The sequence below is a fragment of the Corvus kubaryi genome, unplaced genomic scaffold (assembly GCF_017639235.1).
Source record: "Corvus kubaryi isolate FWS band 111438036 unplaced genomic scaffold, C.kubaryi_AGA036_p1.0 66, whole genome shotgun sequence".
NCBI classification, from domain to species: domain Eukaryota; kingdom Metazoa; phylum Chordata; class Aves; order Passeriformes; family Corvidae; genus Corvus; species Corvus kubaryi.
Genome location: NW_024582054.1, coordinates 28,237,470 through 28,260,919, shown reverse-complemented (window position 1 = coordinate 28,260,919; position 23,450 = coordinate 28,237,470). Strand labels below are relative to the sequence as shown.

The window sequence follows — 23,450 nt, the reverse complement described above, 5'->3', positions numbered from 1 at the left end:
GAAAACTGGTTTCTGTGATATTTCAGAATTTTTATTGTTGCAAAGAACAAGGTGGTGTTGCAGAGATGGAGGTCTAGTTAGGTAAGGTCTGGAATCCACCTGTAGTTCAGACTGCATCGGTTAGTGTTCTGAGTCTGCCCATGATCAGCCTACTCAGTGAAGGAGCAGGACTTTAGGAAGCATGTATTTTGGCACCTACACCTGCCAAGATAGAAAAACTCTTGTGGAGAGCTAAGCCCTTGTTTAAGATTTGTAATAATAATAAAAAAACAGAAAAATCCCAAACCAACAACACAGCAATGAAAGCTACTCTGTGTTGTATGCCTTGCTGTACATCTGTGCCATGCTTTGAGATGATGGTGTACTCTTCTTTTGATCCTTTTAGAAATAGCTGGGAAGGAGGAAAACAGAGGAAAAACTCTCGTCCCTCTTGTGGAGCCTTCTGCTGGAGTTCAAGAATTTCAACAGAGTGATCTTTTTCCATAAACTGGTTTTTCAAGAGACATTCCTGCCATTATGAATGAAGTAGCGATAGTGAAGGAAGGCTGGCTTCACAAACGAGGTAAGTGACTCTTCCCTTCTGGACAGTAAATTGACTCCATGTCTCTCTAATATGGTGTTTAGCAGCATGTCCTCAAATAATCCATTATTTTCCTGTTCATCCTCGTGGGAAACAGTACATAGGGAGCGTGCCTGACTTTCTTTCAAGCTTTAGAAAATGCATGTATAAGGGGTTTTCTTGTGTGTGTGCGTGTGTTCACCAAAAACCGATGTCAACTGCTTTGAAAATGATGATAAAGGCAGCAAGTGAAGGAGATGCTACTTAGAGGGTAAACCGTAGTAAATAATTTTGGTTTATATGTAGGTCTGTAGCTTTCCTTTTTGTGCTAGAAGGGAGAATTAAGATGAGTATTTTTGAAGAGTGAAAAATATGCCTGTATTTTCTGAGCAATGCTGTGCTCTTGCAGAGACTTGCTAGAGAATGTGCTATTCTGTTTGTGTCTGAATTGCTCTGGGTACCTGTGTCCTGGACAGGAAGAACAGCCTTTAGTTTGTGCACTTCTGTGCATTTCAGTTGTACCACTAATGACAGTTGATTTTTATAAAAAGTCTTTATTCTTGACAGAGTGGCAAAACTGAAAAAACAGTCGCATGTATCATTACGCTTTTTGCCTTCTTACATGTTTTCTTCCCAAAACAGTGGGCTTGTTCTTTTTTGGGGAGGTGTTCATTTTCAAGCACCACAGCATGGATCCTATACGGTACCTGACTTACCTGTTTCTTTGTATTCTACTATTGTTTCTTGGAAAGGAGAGAGAAGTATTAGGTACTTTCCATGATAGCGTCATTTTTTTGGACCAAGAACAGAATCTGTGTGCTCCAGCAATAGGGAAGCTTACATGGTTCTGCAGACTCAGGATTTTTCTAGAGGGTTTGCAACAACTTGCCTGAAGGTGCAAAGGTGTAGCATAATTATTTATGGAAGAAATTTGAAATGCATTATCATAACCTTGGTAAAGGCTGGTGGTTCTTCAGCAACAATAAGAAATTTCTAGGAATTTAGAAAACATGTTGATAGTGTGTATTTTAAAAGGGTGGAAGCGTATATTTCTAACAATTGGCTATGTAGTGTAGTTTCGCAGGTTGATGCTTGATGTACAAATATTTTGTTCAACTTCTTTTAGGGCTGTGGGTGGGGGGATTTTTGTTCCGGTTTGTTTCAGTTGGAAACACCTTTGCACTCATTAGCTTAAATAGCTCATTCAGTAATTCTGCTGTATCCAGGCTGCCTTGTTCTGACAAAGTATTTGAGAACTATTCTGTGTTTGGATTAAATAGAAGAAAGAAACACAGAATTATACTTCCCATTCCCATTTATGAATCTAGAAACTGCAAATCAGAGAGGTTTTTTTAGTTATAAACAGTGTTTTCAGGCTGAGTGTTTTTAACCATTTGTTGTTGCAATTCTTCCTGCACTTATGTGTAATTAATTTTTTTTTTTTTTTATTTTGAGGAGCATTGTACAAAAATGAGGGAGAAACATTTGTTTTAAACAGTATGGAAAAGGCATTTTCAGGATGATTCAGAGGCACATGTGTCTGAAACTTTTAAACAATCATGTTGTATTTCAGGTTTGTCTGTGTTTACTTTTGGGAACTGAATCTGTGTTGTTTCTAGGATTACAATAAAGCTGCTTTCAAGTAAGGAGACCTCTGGAGGAGGTCTTAGTAAAAGATGCCCACATCTCCTGATCTGATATTTTTTGTTGTTTTAAAATTGCCTTAGAGAAACAGATGATTATCTCAGATGGTTTGCTGATGATATTATGATGAGATGATGTGCTGAACACATTTCCATTTTCAAAATGTTGCTCTGCATGTTCCACATATTTGATGCTGCAAATTTGTGCCCAAACTCCGAAACTGTTAAACATATCTTGGCATTTTTTGGATGCCAGGTTTCCTAATCTTTTTAACCTGTTTCCCAGTGCGTTTTTGCCCTCTTGGTATGTGTGGTGACACCTATTTCATTCCACTCCATTGACTTTGTAATTGTTAATTCAGTGTTGTCCTTGTGAGGAGGTTTTTAGAAAGCAATGCTCTATCTTCTCTTCAGCCCGCCAATGTGTCAGCTCTGGGACTCTCTTGGTTTTTTTGGCTGTTTAGGGATAGTTTGACAAATTCAGCTATTTTGGCTCTGTCTTTGGTGGGGGATAACTTACCCACTCTGTGTGTGCATGTGTTTTGTTAAGCATCTTTTTTTTTTTTTTGATAATCTACATTTATTGCCAGACACTATCAGTTTGCTGGCTCTGCTAGTTTAAGTGCTTCAACCACAGGATGTTTCCAAAACTGATGTCTGATATGGTGAGCTTCTGAAGTCAAGGCATAAACAACAATTAGTGCAGGGAGGGACTGCTAAAGGGGGGGATCTCAGATATAGGAAACATACGTGTGTATATACATATATATAGTTTTTCTTTCAGATCATTTATAAAACCAAAGGTTGCACTGCATATGTTCTTTAAAGATCCTAGGGCTTTCCATATGCAAATATTTTAGGTAGTGACTGGCCAAAATCCAGACTGGACAATGATATTCTCTCAACCTAACGTTCGCCTTGGCTTTGGTGTCTCTTAGTTCCTGTCCTGAGCAGTTGAACAGTATGGCTGTGTGCAGTTAAGCAGTTGTTACATCTCACCCCAGCAGTGGCTTAATTTTGGTGGTTTTAATGATTTGCGTATGTGTAAATCAGGCTGCAAAGTGCTCTGGAGCCCTTCTGGATGGCAGGTGTAAGTAAGCATAAAGCCATCATTAGCAGGAGCAGGTGTTTCGGCCTGGCAGGGAAGTAGCATGGCTTTCTAGAACCGTAGGGCTGTTTTCTTCTGTCAGCATGCTTTACATTTATGTTTTTGTTTCCAAGATTAAAAATAGAAATGGAGAAATGAAATTAAGCATTGCTGCCTGACCGAGAGCTCTTGACAGTTCTCTAAGTCAGTCACTAAAGGAAGCCCTACTTCCAGTAGTGCAGATGTTTGTTTGTGCAGGGGCCAGTCGTGTCTGTGACATGTCTAACCTCAACCAGGCAGAAATAGAAGAATTCACGAATGAACTTTCCCCTCCCCATCCCTTTCCCCATTGGCAGGGCTTGGTGCTGTTACTCAAATCCCAGTGAGGATAGACTCTTGTGTGAAGACAGTAGCTTGTGACCACTCTTCGGATAAGTGCATGGCTGAACTGTTCCAACACACAGGTGGAGGAGTTGTGAAGGAGCTCCGGCTTGGGGTTGGTGTGTTTGTGTGTGTACATCCAGGGTATGCAGTCCCTGGTTGTGTGATGCTGAAGGTTTTGTTTAGTGGGAAGGGATGGGGGAAATGGTTCGATGCAGAGGTGCTATAATTGTGATTGAATATGAGGGGAGAAGGAGAATATTATCTGCCCAAATTGCTGCTTGTTGACCTCTGAGATTATAGGTTTTCTGAATGCATGTCATGAGGATCCTTAATTTTGGTTGTGTGTGGGGAACTTTTTGGATAACAGAGGTGTGCCCAAGTGTATTTTACTTGCTTTACTGATCCATTTTAAAGATCTTGTTGGACTTCTTGCATCTTTCTGCTCTGGCCCCTGTTTATAAAGGTCTTTCTATTGTTTCCAGTCTTCATCCTGTTTTTTTTTTTTTTTTAAAGTCTTTCTTCATGGCTAACAAAGAGGGGATTGTGCATTTTGATACTCTGTCATCTCTGTCCTCCCTAGTATGTCCGGTTTTCTTAATAGGGCATAAACTTGTATGAAAAAAAGGAGTCTTTTGGAGGCAGGGAAAGAGGGGGAGGGAAGAACATATACTGACATTTGAAAAAGGAAATAGAAAAATCTTGTTTTCTCAGTCTGAGAAATTAGAAGCAATTATAAGGAGCTGGAGAGACCTGTGTATTCATCTATTAATATTTAGCAGGAAATGCAGAGCTATTTTGTTTTTAAATAGTATATTAACACCACATAGTAATTTTAACCATGAGAACCAGAACATGTCCTCTAAACGCCAGTTTTTGTGGACTTCAGGCAAGTAAAACTATTTGACTGATAGAGTCTGTTGCTTACAAGCTGACCAAAACTAATAGAGGCCCTTAAATGAAAAATAATACATAAGACACTTACTCTACTTCTGGATCTAATACTTTTTTTCTCTTTTGGTTAAAGAATTATTTCTGTAATGAATGGAGTGATACAGATGACCTAATAAATAACAAGTGGCCCATTGTGATTTGTCTTCTATAGCTTCACTGCATAAAATGGGTGCAAGATCCATATGTAAAATACAAACCAGAACTAAAATGCTGATTGTTGCTCTTTTAACTTTCTCTAGCAGAATAGCCCAGATGGTGAACTTTAGCTTTGTTATTTTGAGCACAGGTTCATACTTTCAGTATTCTGCTGGTGTGAATCAAAAGATGATTTTACAAGATATGACCAGATATATTTTTAAATCAGGGGATCTTTGGTGTTGCTGTTTTTCTTCACCTCTTCTTTCTTCTCTCTTTTCTGTTCTCACCGTGTTCCCTACCTCTTTTTCTGTATGTGTGTGTGGTTTATTTTGGGGTGTTTTTTTGTTCTTACTTGGCTTCTGTCTGTCACTGGGATGTAGTGATGCACTGTCTTGATGACCTGTGTAGTAAGAACCTTTGAGGTTCAGATTAGTTCAAGGATCGTCTGGCTTTCATGGTATTTCAAAGACTGGCTGTGGCACTTGATGCAAAGGATCCTAAGAGCCATCTGAACTCTGAAGATGCCAGCTATAGAGGGCACAGCTGCTTCAGAGGAAAAGCTGGGGGGAATGGAAAGGTAAGAAACAAGATAGGGGCTGAACAAAAAATGGAGTGGGGAAATTTGACAGAGGGAAAAAAGCTGATGCTGTTTCTAGAGCTGAAGGGTTGGGTTTATAGGGAAATCTGTTGCTCTTCTTGTTGGAAACAAAAGATAAGCTGTGTCAGTTTGTGGTTTTCCTTGTGTGTCTCTTTTTCAACACAATGGGCAATAGTTTTGCAATTCTAGCTCTTGGTTGCTTTCATTTTGCTTGTCCTGTTCTGGGAAAAGGGGACTGGGGAGGAACCAGGAAATTGTCAACCAATAAATCTGACCTTGGTGGTAGGCAAGATGCTAGAGACATTAAGAAAGGATGAGATCACAAAACATCTGGAGAAATATGAGCTGATAATGGCTAGTCAGCTAGACTTTTGGCAGGTAATCTCATCTGATGGAATTATTTGTGGAGAGATCATAGGAAACAGGCTGGATCCAGCATACTGTAAAAGGTTTGCTCTGGATGACAGGGTAAGTCAGAAGCTGAGAATCAGCTGGTACAGTGTAACTGTACTGTACTTCATCTTTGAAAGAGATGGTGTAGCCTAGAAATGGCGTATCTTCCTTTCACAGAGCAGACTACTTGTCTTTGACTCTCTCTGTTACTTTCCAGCATCCTTTCAGAAAACTTTCTTCCAGAACCTTTTTGCATTAAATCCATTCTTTAATCCACAAGTTCACATTTTTGAATGGTGATGTCCAAATGTTTCTTTTTTCAGTAAAAATTACTCCCAAAAAGTCTTTATTCCAACATCTTCACAACATACTTTCAGTTCTTTAGAGAAGTGATGCTGGGTTAGATGTTTTTCTCATTGTAAACTGACTGGGACTTAAATGCAAGTGACACTAAACACTCTCACTTTGAATGGCAAAGAGGAAGAGCTTGGATGTTGATGCCCACGTTATTTATGTCAGTCCTGGAAGTTTACTTTCATATTCTGTTTTATTGCACATCAGAAGGGAAATAAACTAGGTCTCAATTTTATCTCTAAAAGTGGGATAGCGTCATAAATTAATGTTACTTGTCGTTAAAAGGGATTTGAGAATGAGGGATCTAGGACGTTGCAAGCACTGTAAAAGCGAGCCTGGGAACGCTTGATACAGTGGATCATGCAGAAAGTGCCTGTATTAGCTTTGATTTTCTTTTTCATGGTTCCTTCCTTTTCAAAAAGGGAAAGGTAGGCCTCTGAAAAAAAAAAAAAAAAAGCTGTCCATGTTTTCTGTTCTTTTTTTTTTCCTCAGTAGGCATATTGAGAAGTCATCAGGTTTGGATGTAGGAAGAAAGAAGTACTGAGTGAGTATGCTATTTTGGGGTAAAGAGAACAAGAGAATAAAGCCTGCTCATTGCTCTTGCAGGAGTGATTTTAGGCAAGGTGCTGTGCCATACATTTTAAATTTGGCGCCTTGTCCTCACTTGGAAATGTCTTCCCCTGCAGCCCCTGCATGGATGCCAGAAGGTTCCTTCCCTTCCAATTGGTGGTGCTGCCACTGTATAAGCACCATCAGTTACACTCCTCATCTGTGCTTGTGGCTCCCCCTGCCCAAACTTGCTCCTGGTTAGCACTCCTTGCCTGAGACTTTTCATCTGAAAAAGCTGGTGAGGACTTTCATGCTCTTAGAGCAGTACATGGTGACATGTGGTGTCTCTCCTTTCATACACTTTATACGTAACTAATAATTCTCTTAAAAATTGGGGTGGTGGTTAGATTCATTTAGGAAACAGACCTTGATATCTATTGGGAAAAAATTTGCTTAATATTTCAACATTTAATTTTGATGTATTTTAAAAGAGACAGAGCATTGTAAAAACCAAATACCTGTCAGCTGTGTGGGTTTTCCCTTTTTACATATTGGAGTAGCTGGTTTACTAAGAAAAAAAAATTAGTTAAGTCTTATTTGAAAAGTCATCTCTCATGGGGGGAAAGACAGAGGAGTGATTATTATTTTCAGATGCATTATATTGTAGGTACAATGTGCTTCTTAAAGGGGGAACAAAAACCAGGAAACTATGTGAGGAAAGAGGAAGAAAAAGAATGGAGAAAGAATAGTACCATATTAGGTGTGAAGTAGTGTGTTTTTGTGAGAAACACTTACTGCAACTGAAAGGGGGAAATAATGAAGTCCAACTTAGAGTGCAGTTGGAAAACATGTTACAGACCTCTGGGATTATTCTCCCACCTCTTCAAGTTGGGCCAAAAATATGAAAAAGATAGCTGGTCAAATAACATTGTGAAATTTGTCAATTTATTCAGAAGTGCATGGTCATATTTGAGGACAGCCGAGGTAAACAATCATCACAAACTGTGGGCAAGTCAGTTACTGTTTCCCCGAGTCTCTTGGGTAAGTTGGGAGAGTATGTTTTGAAGTGCTGTCCAAAACCGAGGCCTTTGGTGAACTGCATGTAGAAATACACTTCAGAGTCAGTGGTTCTGTGCATGGCTGCAGTGGTATTTCATGCTCATTGAGACTGAGTGCAGCATCTGAGTCATTTATGGGACTATCAAATCAGTCTCCTCTGCCTGCGCTTTACTAATGGACTCTTAATGAGAACCACAGGACGAGCATGCCAGAGAAGTGGGCTTTGTGCTGGTGGTGAACCACGGCCTTTGCAGGAGATACCTGTTTCGGGAGGGAGCTCCAGCCTTAGAATGGTTGGGGACCTTTAAAGATCATCTAGTCCAACCCCTGTGTCATAGGCAGACACCTTGCACTAGACCGTGTTGCTCAGAGCCCTACCCAACTTGGCCTTGGACAGTTCTAGGGGTGGGACGTCCACAACTTCACTGGGCCACCTGTGCCAGTGCCTCACCACCTTCAGAGTGAAGAATTTCTTCCTTACATCTTACGTAGTCTAAATCTACTCTCCTATAGTTTAAAACTGTAACCTGTCAATATGCCCTGATAAAAAACCTCTCTGTCTTTCTTAAAAGCCCTCATTATGTATAAAAAGTGAGCAATAAGGTCTTTCCAGAGCCTCCTCTATTCAGGCTGAACAGCCCCAACTCTCTCCACCTGTCTTGGAGAGGTCTTCAAGACCAGCATTTTTTGCTGATAGAAAGTCAAGAAGTTGACACTGGTGTTCCTTGAACTGAACTTCAGGTGCTGATGAAGGTCAGGGCTGCTTACAGTAATTGCTACTAATTCTCAAAATTTAAGTGCAGCCCTTATGTTTATGGTGGCTTTATAAATCAGTTCCCCCTTGCAGAAGTCACAAGATTTTGAAAGTTTTGCCTGTTTTTCTTCCTGAAGCAGAGAAGCTTGCTAGTCCTCATGGTGTTGAGAAAAATTGGAAAAGATAACCTGAGTGCCTGCTTCACAGTTTAGACTAAGCAGAACAAAAAGGGCTGTTTAATTACTTGTCACAAAAAAGCTCAAAATATAGAGGATTTGAAATAATTTGAAATGTGTGTTTTTATTTTTCTGGCCTCTTAGCCTTAGCAGTATTAGCACCCTGCTGTTTTTGCAGTTGTTGCCAAAGGGTCTGGGGATCACAAAACACATCCTGATTACACTTCAGAAAGCAAGCAATATGAAAAAAAAAAATTTCTTATTATCTGTAAGGTGCTTGACGGGTCTAATTGTTAATAGAAACATAGAAATGAAACTGTATTTGAACTGCTTTTCTGTTTATCATACTCAAATCTTAAGATTTAAGAGAAAAAATACTTAATTAAAATTTTTGCCGTGTCTTCCCATACAAGCCTTTGTATGTGCCATATTACTACTGACAACACTGCTGCTTCGTGCAGAATGATGTGGTTAAACTGGTGTGGAAAATATTTGCACTGACTAGGATTTATGCCCAGAATTACAAGGCTACACACAATTCTGTATATTTTTGGTTTTATGCCTACGTTGGGGCTTCTCAGTTGGAGTATTAGTAAAAGGTTACACCCTTGAACAACCTGTTAAGCAGCTCAAAATCCATTGCCAGGGCTCTGCAGGGTGGGAATACAACCTTTTATTTGCTGGTTGCTTTTCAGGGGCTTCCAGGCATGGATTGTCTGGACTGGTGTCTTTACACGTCATACGTATCCCTGCGCCTGTCTGTGGTCAATAAACCATCTATAAATAGCAATCATTTAGCTAAGTGAAAAGTGTTTTCTTTGTAATGTAGATTTTTGTCTTATCATTTTTAACTTTTGATCATGCAGTCTCCTTGCCTTCCTTTGCTCATTAAGTAGAATGAAATTTTGGGAACACCAAGGAATAATTCAACTTAAATAATTCGACTTAAATGTGTAGTTGCATAGATTTAGCTGCATTAAATGTTTATTATTCTACTGGAAGTTTATGCATGGGGTAGTCTGGAATCCAGTTGTGGTTATCTGTGGTACAGTGCTGGTTGTGGGATTTGGAAGTTTTCTAGGTGGACACTGGTTTCTGGGCACAGGATATGAGTCCTATGACACTGTAAATTCACTAATCAAGTCATTGAGAAGTGCTCTTCATGCTGATGGGGCAGTGTGTTGAGAAGACCATGCTTGAGATCATAATGGATTTTTTTCCATTTTTTTTTAAAAAAGAAATCCTACCTTTTTACATGGTTGTTAATAGAAAAATAGTTTATTTACTTGAAGCATAGAATGGATTGAGTTGGAATGGACATTAAAGATCATGTAGTTCAACCCCCCTGCTATGGACAGGGACATGTTCCACTAGACCAGGTTGCTCAAAGCCACGTCCAGGTTGGTCTTGAGCACTTCTAGGGATGGGATGTTCACAGCTTCTCTGGGCAGTTTGTTCTAGCGCCTCACCACCCTCAGCCTAAGGAATTTCTTCCTACCATCTAATCTAAATCTGTTCTCTTAGTTTGAAACCATTCTCTGTTGTCCTGTCACTGTCTGCCTGTGTAAGAAGTCACTCTCTTTCTCTTTAATCCCTCTTAAAGAATGAAATCGGTGACTTTAATACTGCCTTTGGTGTTATTTTACAGATAGTGAAAGAGTAGGATACTATCTGATTTTTTCAATTTGAAGTTTTCTTTGCATCAGGGATAATTGTAAGTCTGGTCTTTCTTTTCTTATGTAGGTATGTTTTTACTATGGCAGAACATTTGAAAGGTAACTGATGTATCTCCTGATGTGGAAGTCAAAGTTGCCTTATTACTTTCGTGATAAGAAATGTATTTATTTTAAATAAGAATTAGGGGAAAATTGCATTTTCATTTGTGGAAAACCAGTGCAAACTTGCTGGCAACAGCCTACAGCTGACTTGCAGTATCTCCTTACTGCCTATTGAACACTTGTGACAGCTTGTTTCTGTCATTTCTGCTGAAGTTTAGCCTGTAAAGTCAAGATATCTTGATCTGAGAGATGGGGAGATGGGGAAATTACATCATCATGGAAGAATAGCAGCATACTTAGCTTTAAAGCCATTCACTACTACATTGGCACCCCTTTGTTATACAGTGTAGCTGAAAACGAACTGCAGGAATAATGAACCAATCCATCTAAATCACAGCAGCTGAACAACTGACTGTTCTATCTCAAAATGCAAATGCTTTGTGCAGAATGGATTTAATTGTAAATGTTTGCTTAGTAGGGAATATGAGCCTTTTAGTTTGCGACAATAATTGTGAGTACAAAGACCCACAGAATTTTAGGGTTTACATAGCTTGTCCCTGTTCTCATAAAAATATTTCAAAGTCAGTTTTTTAAAATGTACCATTTGGCTTTTTTCTAGCCAGTGAATAGAACTCTAAATGCCCAATCTCCAAGTGGTGTTTTGGAAACTGAAGGATAAATTTAGCTCTATGTACTTAGATCAGACAAAATTTTCTGTTATATTTCTTCCAAATCTATGTTAGGGCTTTTATGTAGCTTCAGATAATAAGAGGAAAAAGTGCTGACTTTCAGAGCTTGGATTTGTTTTGCTGTGCAGAAATGGCGAGTGTAACTTAGAGTATTAGCATTTTCTGTGAGGTTCTACTAAGGTGCCTCTCAAACACTTAAAAGATTACGGTGAGGAATTTCTTTTCTTGTCAAATGAACAAGCAAAATCCCTCTGTATTAAAATCTTCATTCCTTGTTAAATTCTTGAAGCCTGACCACTTGAGTGCAACTCAAGAGGGTGAATCTCTGTCGCTGATTTGAATGAATTAAAATAAAGCAGCATTGTCATTTTTGGGGGAAAGGAATAAGTTCACCAAGCATCATGAAAAAAAGTGAAAAAGCAGGAATACCTGCATCCAGGCTGTTCTTAGGTATCAGTGTAAGGAAAAACAGATATAACTTGGAAAACAGACCCACACACAAAATGTGCATGTTTATGCTTCTTTTGGCATTTTGTGTATTCTTTAATAGCCTTCACATGTGGATTAGTCCTTCTGAAAAAAAAGGCAACCAAGCCCCCTGAAGAATAGGCCTTTGTGACACTGGAGAAGTTTACTGCGCCAAAGTTATGGTAAGAATTTGTAAATTTTGGCTGCTGAAGTACTTCCTTCCTCTGCTATGTTTTTGTGTTGGAAACTTGTAAGTGTGGAATAGAGGGTGTTTTTTGGTTTGGGTTGTTTTTTTTTTTTTAATGACAATGCAAACATTCATTTCACAAACTAAACCACCCGTTCACATGACGCTGCTGCTGTATATAAACACCCTGTTGATCTTGTTCTGCAAAAGTGTTTGTTGGACTTCCTGAGTCATACGGAAATGCTCCACTGCTCTTCTTGGGGACTTGTGCTGTGGACTTAGGCTGTATCTGCTCAGATTTAATTTCCAAATTAATGTCCCTGAAAGACATGTTTTTACTTGGAACAGGGCCCTCAAAGTGGGGTTGTTTTTCTATGCCTCATTTTCTCTCTGTGTTTAAAATTTTTCATTCTGTTATCTTGGGAATAGGTTTTGTCTCTGTTGGGAAGATGTTTGGTGCTTCATAGTTGCAAACCTCTCTTCCTTTTCCATATGTTTCTTCACATGGGTCTTAGTTTGTGGCAGGCAGTAAGTCAGGCTGAGAGAGCTGTGCAGAGCACACAGGCCCAAGAGGATGCTGGTGACTGCACTGCCAGGTGAGCCTTCCCGGCAGCCTGGGATGCAGTGACAAGCTGTACAACACTGCAGTGACAAGCTGTACAACACGGCTGACTTCACAGGGGTTTTCTGAAGCAACCAAGGGCAGAATTAGAGTCCAAGGCTGGACTGTCATGGTGACAAAATATTTAGAAAACATTTTCTTGCTTGAAACAAAAGCTTGGATTGTGCAACACAAAGAACTGTCCCAGTGTAATAAACGATGCTGTGTATTTTTAAAGGGTTCTGTGTGTTCCCTGACTGTCAGCTCTTGCCAGATTCAGTGTGTTCAGGTAAAATGAGGCCTTTTTCCTCCAGACTGTTTCTTTTACAAGCTGGGTTAATTCTCCTCCTTTATGCAGTGGGGTTGCAAAGATGTGGCAGCCAAATGTGACCTTACATTTTGAACACAGTGGGACAGCCCTGTTAAAGACAGATGCAATGGAGCAGTGTCTTCTCTTCAGCCATGGTGGCTCAGCTGCCTTAAGAGCAGTTGCTTGAAACTTACACCTTGTAATTGGCATAGACTGATCTGATTTCTAGTGTGCTCTGTGACTAGACTTGGTGATTGCTTTTATTGGGTTAGAATGTGCTGTTCTTAATGCAGTAGGAACTTTTTGTTCTGTAGGTGTTTCATCCTTCCGTAATAACTCATGTAACTTTTTTTGTTAATGCCTGAGGTTTTGTGATGACCCAGTCTTACCAATATCTACCCTCTGACTTGAATGGAAGCCACAGCACTAGAGTATCTGTAGAAGATTGTTCATTGGGAATAATATAAAATGATTTTAAGATGAGCAAACCTATGAGAACAGAATAAAGACTGCTAGCCGGCCATGTTCAGTTCAGCACACTGCACCATTTGGAATGAATGGGTATTTTTCCCAGTCTAGTCTGTGTTTCCTGGATAATACCAGTTGTAATTTCAGACAAAGCATGGTTGTATATGTATCCCACCTTCTCTGCTTAGAACAGAAGGTGGCCAGATTTCTTTCTGAAAAATAATGTCTTGTCTCAGCTCTACAGCAGCTCTAAGCAGATAGGCTGCAGAGACTTTTTTAATCTTCAAAGTTGATTTTTTCAAAGTTTCTGTAGTTGTTGGACTATACTTTTATTCTTGAAAATGGAAAACAAAAGCAAAACATGGAGGGGGGGCATATACTTTTCTAAGGTTTGCATCATCTTGCATCTTTGTATGCTTGGCATGTAACCGTGTCCCATTCAGAGCACTGCTCTGAGCAGGGCAGAGCTCGTTCTTTGGGCTGCTGCTTTGTCCCTACCACTAGTTCCTCTGTTGCATTGAGCTACAAAACCAGCTGCTTTTGCTTTTCATACCTATTTTTACCATCTCTAATTTGCTATTAAGATGTTAACTTCTGCCTCCCGTTAGCCTAGCATGTGTCTATACTGTGACTACAACGTAGAGGCAGGCAAGCACTTATGTGCTTTCTCTTGTGCTACCCTTTCACACTTGGGAAATGGTCCCTGTAAACAGCTGCAGTGCTGCTTTATTATCCTCTTCAAAAGCTCTGGCTCCTTGTGTTGCTTATAAAAGGCCCCAATGAACTTGTAATGTGTGTGTACTGAGACTGCTGTTGCCGGCGATGCCCAGAATTGGTCCCCCTTTTTGTGTGTGTCTGTGTCTGGCTTTCCATTGTCCCTGTCCTGTGACAGTCGACTCTGCAGAACAGGGACTGTCTCATTGTTCCATGTGTACAGCAGGTGGCTCAGATCCAGATGTGTACCTGAAGTTGCTGTGTACTGCAGTAACACAAATCATTATGTTGTAGAGAGCTGCATCTTAAAATAGGGGGGAAAAATTCAGATACATTGTAATAAGTTTTATGCATTTTTAAGGGTTGGGGTTTGGGTTTGTCCTTTTATTAATCCTCTGACATTTTACTGGTAGGATTATGCAAAAAATGGAGACATATATACATATATGTATGTGTATATATATATATGAAGTTCTCTTCACATTTTAAGAAACCTTCCCTATGGCCTGAGGAAAGCTTTGTTCTCAGGAGCTGCTCCAGGCTACTAGGAATGGGCTACTTCACAGCAGCTCTCATTGGTTTCTTGGAGAGGCTTGTTTATTCCTGTGACTAGACTGGGTGTGCTTATGGCAAAACCTCATGTTTCTGGAGACTTTCCTCTTTTCCGGCATTATTTTAGAAACGGAATGACACACAACAGGATGTGTGGTTGTAGATATATGTTCACGCTTCAGAGGCCGTGCATACCTTTGTGACCATGCACAATCCTGTGCTTTTTTCTCTCATCATTCATGTGGTGAAATAAACCATGGAGGAACAGTGAATTCATTTCTCCTTTTTATGCCCAGAACACACAGAGAATGTATTGGTACTCATCTTTCTGTTGGCGCTTAGAACGCTCAGACCAGTTACTGGAGGTAAGGACATTAAATGAGGGCCAAGCAGGCTTGAGATTCTGTTCCTCAAATTTGATTTGAAAATTGCAGTTTGATAAAGTTGCATTTGTTCTCTTTCTTGTGTTTGTATTTTTAAAATTCTGAATTACCTACATGCAGTATTAGTGTTAGGATTTCTCTTGTGGAGTTCTGAGTGGCCCCACTTTGTGAAGGGTGATCAGACCAGATCACCTCAAATGGCTCTTTTTGACGTAAAGTATTCTGTGATTCTTGACCAGTTTAATATTGGGAATCTCGTGCAAAGCCCACCTTGATTTTGAAGGAGAATAACAACCCCATTTGTAGAGGTGTTTTATTTTTGTAGAGGTGTTTTATTTTTGTAGAGGTGGTTTTATTTTTCATATTCCTTGTGATGGCCATCAAACAGAAAATAAATAGCAGTTCCTCAGTTGTCTGGAAAAACAGGCCTTTTCATTTTTCAGTGTTGGCTGGTCTGTTCAAATACAGAAGTTGGGATTTTTCAAGGGAAAGGTTCAAAGCTTGGAATAATAAACAAACTTTGCATATTTACTACTTTTTGTAAGTGCTCTGGGTCTGTACTCTGAACCCAAAAGTTGCTTTTTGCTTTAATTGCTAGAATATCTCATTTACTAAGATTGCTATGTAGCTCTGAAGCTGCTGTAAGTTTTGCTTTCGTTTGTTTATTTGGCTGTTGTTGCTGTGAGGCTCACTGTCAGAAAGCAGAAATGTTTCTAACCTCATCCCAGTCTTTCTCCTTCAGTTTTTTATAGTCCTGGTATAAACGAAGGGGGAAAGATTTGGGGGTAGCAGGATGTGTGGTGGAGCTAGCTCTCTTCTTTCTGGTCACCTTCAAGCAGGGCTTCTATTTTGTCCCTGGTAGAAGTTGACTTAGGTGCCTGATAGTGCAGCCTTCAGAAGAAGCTGGTTGGCTACCGCTCCTTTAGGCTCTGACAGAGGTTGGCTCCAGGTCCTTCAGACTCTGTGGCACAGGAGGTGTGCTTTAGATGCACATTGTGTTGCTGGTGGCTGAAGTTTACAGCAACAGCCTGTTGTAAAAGTCAAGGCCTGGGCCATGAGGTCCAGCTTACCAGCAGCGATTGACAGAATAGTCCATGGATAGCAGAGGTGACCTGGAAGTTCATCATGGCTGAGTAGGTACCCTCAGTTATCACCAACTCACAAATTTATTCCTTTGTCCAGTCCTTGTGTCATTCATCAAGGCCTGTTCGTGATGGTTTAGTAGCAGTCTTGTCATTTTTTGGCCATTAAGATGAGCAGTCACCTTTTGGAGTAAGATTCAATAGACCCGGTAATCCATAGTGTCATGGACCTCTGCTGTTTGTTCCAGGGTAATAGTCACCTCAAACAGTTGACATTAAATGCTGCTTTAGGAATGCCCTTAAGTTGTAGATTATTTCATAACAGGTTCTCTGGATGGCTGCAACTAGAGTCCCAAAGGACAGAGTGAATTTTGGACCTGATGCGCTGTTTCACTTAGAAAAGAGAGCCTTTGAGGGTTGAAGCCTGGCTCAGCCAGGAATGGGAAACCTTGAGCAGTGTGCAGCCTCTGGAATTTGTTTTATCTAAGACAATGTTGTTGTGTGAAGTCTGGAGCCAAGGTCTCCATATGAAACTACATTAGACCTGTGTTTGGATCTGTGTCTGAAATGAGATATAGTATCAAAGGGACTTTTTAAAAATTTCTTACTGTTCTATAACCTAAGATGTCTAGAACAGGGAGATTCTTGAAGGATGCATGTCTAATACCAGCTTCCTGTTAAACTTTCACTAATTATTTTAAAATTATACTTAGGATCTGTCAGGGATGTTTTTAATTTTCTGCTTTGAAAACTTGATACGTCTTCCTTCCTTTTCCCACAATACCAGGATAATGGTGGTTATTTTGGAAGTTGTTTTCCTTGTTCAGGCTCGGACTTCTGAATGCAAACAACCCTTACATCTGATACTCTCTTCCATTTTTTTTGGGCTGGAAATGCTGTTGCTAAAAGCCATATGCATTTCCCATTGCTTGTGGCCCAGGGGAGCTTGGTAGGGCAGTCAAACTGAAGGCAGAGCATCTAGGAGGTGAAGAGGTGCCTGGTGTATGAGGGTACGATCCTGGAACAGAGAATCGAAGCCAGTCTTCCCCTGCTCTGCCACAAACTTCCTCCTTATACAATCACCTCGGATAGGGTTATTTTTCTCTCTCTCTGCCCCAGTTCCCTATCTGTGAAGTGGTGATAACAGCACTTCCTTACTTCACGGGGATGTTGTGAGGACAAATGCAGCTCAAACTGTGGGGCTCTTGGATACTGTGGTAACTGGGAGCACAGATGGAAGAAAGGAAATGTTCCACATAAAAGCTTTCTGTTTTTTGAGCCCAGTGGTAGATGATGGCACTGATGTGAATGTGGCTTCCACTGAGGTCATGGTTTGACTGGTGCCATGTCTTTCCTCCGAAGGTTTCCTTGCTCACTCCTGTGTGCCTACAGAAGCATTTAACGTCCTTCTGATTGTTGGGGTCCTTGGCTACAGGCTCTGTAAGCCCAAGAGCCTGGTAAGTCTTGCTGTCTGTTTTTCAGCCTGGCCTGCTCATAGTTACTGAATGGAGTGTGTGCTTCTGGCACCTGCCACCCAGGGCATTTCACAGACTAACTCACACCCTGGAAGGAGTTAAAAATACATAAGAATGGATTTTCACTTGAGAAATCCAAACTACTGTAGCAGTTACTCTGAGCAAGCCCTGGACTGCAGTGTGACCAAAAGAAAGCAATTGTCCCTATAACTGGTTAAATTTCATAGAAACCACATCCTTTGTGTTGCCACTGACAACATAACATTCCTTAATGTTTGATTTCAAGCGAAGCTTTATTACCCAGCTGTACGTGCAAGCATACTTTCTTCTGAAGATTTTCTGTCCAGAGTCACCGCAGAGTGAAGCTCTTTCCATTTTAGTGTGGACTTTATAGTCTTGTTTATATACAGTACAAGCAGGTAAGAGACAGAAAACCTGTCTGCTTAACATGTACAATGTCACATATCTGAAGGGAAGGAGGCAGTGAGCTGAGTATTTGTTCAGTTGAATCTTGCTCATGCAAATCAGTTTGGTTTTGTGAGCTTTTTGGGCCAGGAGGTGAAAATATACTTCATTTATTGCTTGTTCCTTGGAACATGGCACTCATGTCATCTTTCTTGTTCACCTGCTTTGATAAATTCTATATTTAGTGGTCTCTGCCTACCACTTGAACAGGACAAAAATAACTTCAGTGTAATCCATCCTCTCTGTCCTTTCCTCTCCACCCCTTCCCTCCCCTTTCCTGCTGCTAGGTTTAGGGCATTCAGTTGTTTGGGAAGTGGTGTTTGTTTTGCTTTGTTTCCTTACAAGTAGCACAGGAGAAGACATTTATACTCAGGCAAAAAATTGAAGAGTATGTAAACTGTCAGAAACACTTCCTCCTCTCTCAGAACATTTGCCGAGGGGTCAGAGTGTGTGCAGAGTGTGTGGAGGGAGGTGGAGCAGAGAGGTTGGGAAATGACTTGCATGTGGCATACATCTGTCTGACAAAGAGCCAACCATGCCAGGGGATAAATGGACAAACAAACAGTGTTTCAGTTCTGAACTCGGAGGTTGAACTTAAAGTTTACACAGGAGCAACTCTACAAATAAGTTTCCAATTGGACCTTGACTTGTGTTGTGCAAACACATAGTAGCTAGCACAGAGGAGTCTGTCCTCTAAAACCCTGCCTGGGCACAGGCTGTGCTTTGCATAGCTTCTCCTGTGTCCCACAATGGGCATATATATATAAATATATATATATATATATATTTGTATGTGTGCATATATACCTGGTCTAACACAGATCAACACTGGCCAAAACCCCGAGAAGTATTTGAGCCTTAACCCCTTGCCTTTAGCATGAATTAAGGTGAAGTAGCATTTCTGTTAATGTGGCTGTGGACATTGGCTATTTTTGGATTGGATAAAGAATGTCCACTGAACTTACCAAAACGCTTGCTGTCTATGTTATCTGAAATATTATTGTCTTCCACTATTAAGCTGATAGGGATTTAAGGGAAACAGTATTGTTTTGGTGAAACTGCTTTGAAATACAGCCTGCCAAGTTCTTGTATCTTGAGCTGAGTGTTAGGTATATTGTTGTTCCTGACAGACACGTTGTCTGGAGATGTAGGGGGACTGATTGTTCCAACAAAAAAATGTTGCTTTCTGTAATTCAAGTGTTTTTTTGATTAAAGATGTTAAAGAGGGTGATGAGGAGCAGAAAGATTGAGGGAAAACCCTTTAATTGATGCCTAATAAAACTCAGGTTGTTTTTTCAGTAAATTTTTCATTTCAGTATCTGCTTTTCAAAAGAAAGTGAGGTGGGTTTTTTTTCCTGTTTTTGCATTCACAGACTTACTGCAGGACAGAAGGAGCAAAGAGCTGGTTTTTAAAATTGGTCACGATTTTAAAGATTAAAATTCTTTGTTCTTCCTCCTCTTTTGCCTGTGTGCCTATAAAAGCCCAAGCCATGTAGCAGTGTCAGGGTGGCAGTGCAGCCCCGTTTTGACTTGCACCCTGAGCAATGCAGATGTGAGCTAATTGGAGGACACTGATCGTGTAGGGTCTTCTGTGGTGTGAACTGTGCTGGGCAGTACAGTGGAACCACTCACCAGACTTGGCTTGCACTTAGGAGCCAAAATCCTGGTTTGAACCCCCTCCACTGTGGATTTTTAACAGGGCTCACTACCAGAGCCCACCTCCCCTCTGTGTGGTGGTGTTCAATTGCTTTGGCCCCCATGCTCAGCCCTGCTTTTAAAGCAAAGGGCCCTTGAGTTTCTAGGAATGTTAATTCCTTACTTTGCAAGCACAAATACACGCTCTGGGTATTTGGAAAGGAGTGGGCCCTGAATTTAGAGCTTACGCTCCCAGGCACGGTGTAATCTTGTTAGGAGTCTGGGCTGCTGCGATGGTCCCGGGCAGGCCGTGCTGCCTCGCAGGCATCTGCTTCTCTGCCGATTTAGTCAAGTCAATATCCTCAGAACTGTAATTTACACTGTAATGATGGATTACTCTTGTCATGGTTTACGGAATTTTGTGTTGTGTGTTTAATAAAAGAAAACACTTTCTAATGCTTATTATTTCTGAAGTCCAATACGTCTGAACTAAAGCTCAGTGTATGCAAGGCAAGCTATGCTTTAATTTTACAATTGTCTGATGGGACTTTGCGATTTATTTGTTGTTACTTCCTTAATGATGTTGCAGTCAGAGGCACTGTTTTGCTAAATGTTGTGTAAAAAGTAAATTGTAGCACAGCAGATGTTGGTATTTGGATGGATGTCGGTGCAATGGGGGGACAGCAACAGTCATCTCTGTCAGCTGTCTTCAGGCTCGGCAGGCCTGCTGCGTGGTTACTTTGGTGTGTAAAAACAGCTCGTTTTGCAACTGGGAAGTTTGGCATTACATTTGGCACTGAGCCATGTAGCTGGGTTAACACAAGTGTTTATCCAGTGATTTTCTCAAAATTGGTAACTTGGAGAGAATGTTATTAAACTTCAGTACAAAGGAAGGGGGAATATGGCTGAATCTCTTCTTTCTAAAAGGCACTGATGTTTATAATCCTAAAAGGAATTTTTTAAAAATGAAGTTTATTTCCCTTGCCTGTTTTATTTGCTTTTTCTTCATCATCATTTTTCCAGCTTACTGTTTGCAGTTTCCTTTTAGAAGATTAAGACATGGAAGCATACCTGATGAAATGCCATAACCACCTTTTGCTTCATCCTGTGTGCTGTCATGAATTAGGTGCAAAGAACAGAGGACTGCAAATGAAGCTGTTTAATTGCCACCACCCAGAATTTGGTAGAAATTCCAACTGCAGCATGAAACGAGAGCCTGCATGTATGCGTATCTGCTGAGCAGTTGATTTCTATATGACCAATTACTGTAAATTTTACCTTTGGGTTAATTACAGGAGTCCTTGCAGGCCATCAAGAATTTTTTGTAGAAGCCCTGTTAATATTGGATATATTTCTTTATGGAAGTAGCAATTCAGGCTGCCTTTTCAATAGAGATGGCCAGGAGAATGTTGTAGTTTTCAGAGCAGCAGTTTCAATCAGATTTTATACCTGAAATTTGGAATCTGTTGATTTAATGTTCCCTGGGAAACTTTTATCATTAAGGATTAATTTTTCAAAACCATTTAAATCTTTACTGTACCTGTGATTAAATAGCTAGATGTTTTCATTGCTTAAAAAGGCTTCAGTTTCTTTTGGAAATGGGAAAATGATTAAACTAGGAAGTTTGGATTCTCTGATGAGAAGAAAAGTGTATAGAAAAACATTTCTCAATCCATTGATAGGGACCCAGTAGTGGACTTGTGCTTAGTTAATCTTTTAGTTGAGCTGCAATTTTACCACCAAATAAAATACCAGGATTTTTATTTGGGTCCTTTGTTCCTTCTTTTTCTTTCTTTTTTTAAAGAAGAGGGTGTTACCTGTACTGTCCAACTTCTATAGCCAAATGTGTCTTCATTTAGAAAACCATAATTTGCAATAAGTCTGTCCATAACCAAGGTTCATTTAGTATGTGGTGGATAAATGAAAATTGCAAGTGTTCAGAGACTGCTTTTTGGAAACATTTTTGTCTCTTAATTTGATACTCAGGCTGTAATCCTGAAGTTAAAAAGGTTTTTTCACAGGGGGTGGGGAAATAAATGTGCCAAAGCATTAACATGGAAATAATCTAAACCTTATAGCTTCCCCAGACCAGAGGGTGGTACAGTCTTTGTGGCCAGTGTGACATTGGAACATTTTACTGCGTGTGTTGGCTGTGCATGTGAAGGAGCAGGGTCAGTGCAGCGATACTGTGTTCACAGCCAGGCTCCACGTTAGCTCTGTGTAACATACCTACAGTGTCTGTGTGTGTCTAAAGGATATAGCTTTGATATTTAAACTTGCTGGATTTGGCTGTGTGTCAAGAACGAGGTCCTGAGTGAGGAGCATACTCTCCCCATGGACTGGGCACAACCTGCACTTCCAGCTGCCTGCGTTGGTGCTGGAACAGGAGCAGGAGAGGACTGGTGATGGCCACAGGCACAGCTGGTGTGGCCTGGGGTGGGGGTCAGGCTGCCGCCTCTCTCTGCCTGCCTGTGCGCTCAGCCCAGTCAGCGCCTTCCCTTGTGCCCATCAGCTTGTCCCTTTGTCAACGCTGCTCTGATGCAGCAGATTTCAGCCAGAATTGTAGCCACATCTTAACTCATGTCTAGCACGCTTTTCTGCTTCCCAAAGGTGCCTCTATCCTCCCCCTTTCTCCTCCTGCTCCCCTCCCACCTTACTGGCAGCAGCAGGGTTTGCAGGGTGGCCTTGCTTGGCTTGACCCCTGGAGTGGCAGAGGAGCCCCCAGCAGCTGCCACCTGAGCTGGAAGTGTCAGCTCAGGGACAGTGGCAGGAAATGCTGTAAAACAGAGCGTGTGCTAAGCATCAAGCAGGGCTTGCATGCAGGCTTTTCTGTACCTTCGTCTGTACTTTCCTTGCCGGAAGTCCCTGAGGCACGAGCGTAGCCCCAGATGGCCTTCAGGAATGTTACACCAGGGGACCTGTAGGGCTTTTTCTCTCTCCTTTCTTAAAAAAAAAAAAAGTCATAAGAAAAAGCAAAAAGTTGTCATATGCATTTAACGCTTTATTTATGGTTTTCTGGTGTTCTCAGACTTAAAGTGTGGCAATCTGACTTTCCTGGACAGCTGTTTTAATTGTTGCAAGTTCTATACCTGATGGGTAGCTGTAATGCAGTCAGGCATTACAGGGATGTGCTTTGCAGTTTGTTTCGCTTCTGTTCTTTGGGGACATCCTAGTGCGAGTGGGAATATGGAACTGCAGAGAGTGGAGTGTGCTCGGTTATGGGATAGGGCTTTAAAGATTTGGGTAGATGAAGGAATGTGCATGGTGAAGAGCAGCTTTGTGGTGTGCTGTGCTTGGAAAACCGGGTGTGGAGGAAAGGTGGGGCCGATGCAGCAGTCCCTGACCTCAGAAGATCCAGTGAGGCAAGTGCCAGATTTGATGCCCACAGAAACTGGTGTGATTTTAGGGCAGGCTGGGGGTAGGAGGTGATATTTGTTTTTTTCCTGCTTATAGGAGCAGTCTGAATAGAGAAGATTGGAATTTTTGCCATGTCTTCCCAAAACAAAAGTATGCGGCACTGCAGACTGGAAAGTGCAATTCAAGCTCCCATCTTTTGTGTCCATCTGCTTCCCACTTCTTTGTGGGGTATACTGTTAATTTTTTATTCTATTTTTAAAATGAAAAATGACTTTAGTGTAGCAAGATGCTGTTGGTAACAAGGAAATTAGTTTCTGGTAGCATTGTCAGGTAGGTGGGTCTTCATTGTGTCTTTTTTCAGGTTAGTCTTTATTTCTTTTCCTCCTTGAAACAGATCTTGTGACTTACTGGAATACATCTCTCCTGGAGCTTGAAGCTGTTAGGGAGAAGTGTAATGAGCTTAATAGAACAGATAACTTCAGGGTTCAAAAAATAGTTGTGATTATATGTATTTGTTTTTAGTTGCATTTTAGACATGTTTCCATGTTACAGGGCTAAATCGTGGTACCGCTGAAATCCAGCAGGAATTTTGCTGTTTGTTTGTATTAAAACTCAACATTTTTACTGTCTGTTATAAAAAT

General features: G+C 40.8%; 1 protein-coding gene across 1 annotated transcript in view; it reads left to right on the top strand.

Annotated features, from left to right (window-relative positions):
- The window catches only part of AKT1 (AKT serine/threonine kinase 1), a 78,156-nt gene that overhangs the window by 6,083 nt on the left and 48,623 nt on the right, over window positions 1–23,450 (top strand). The window contains exon 2 of the mRNA XM_042048234.1: window positions 386–562. Coding sequence (XP_041904168.1) covers window positions 517–562 — 46 coding nt within the window. The 5' untranslated portion in view covers window positions 386–516. The remainder of the gene's footprint in view (window positions 1–385; window positions 563–23,450) is intronic.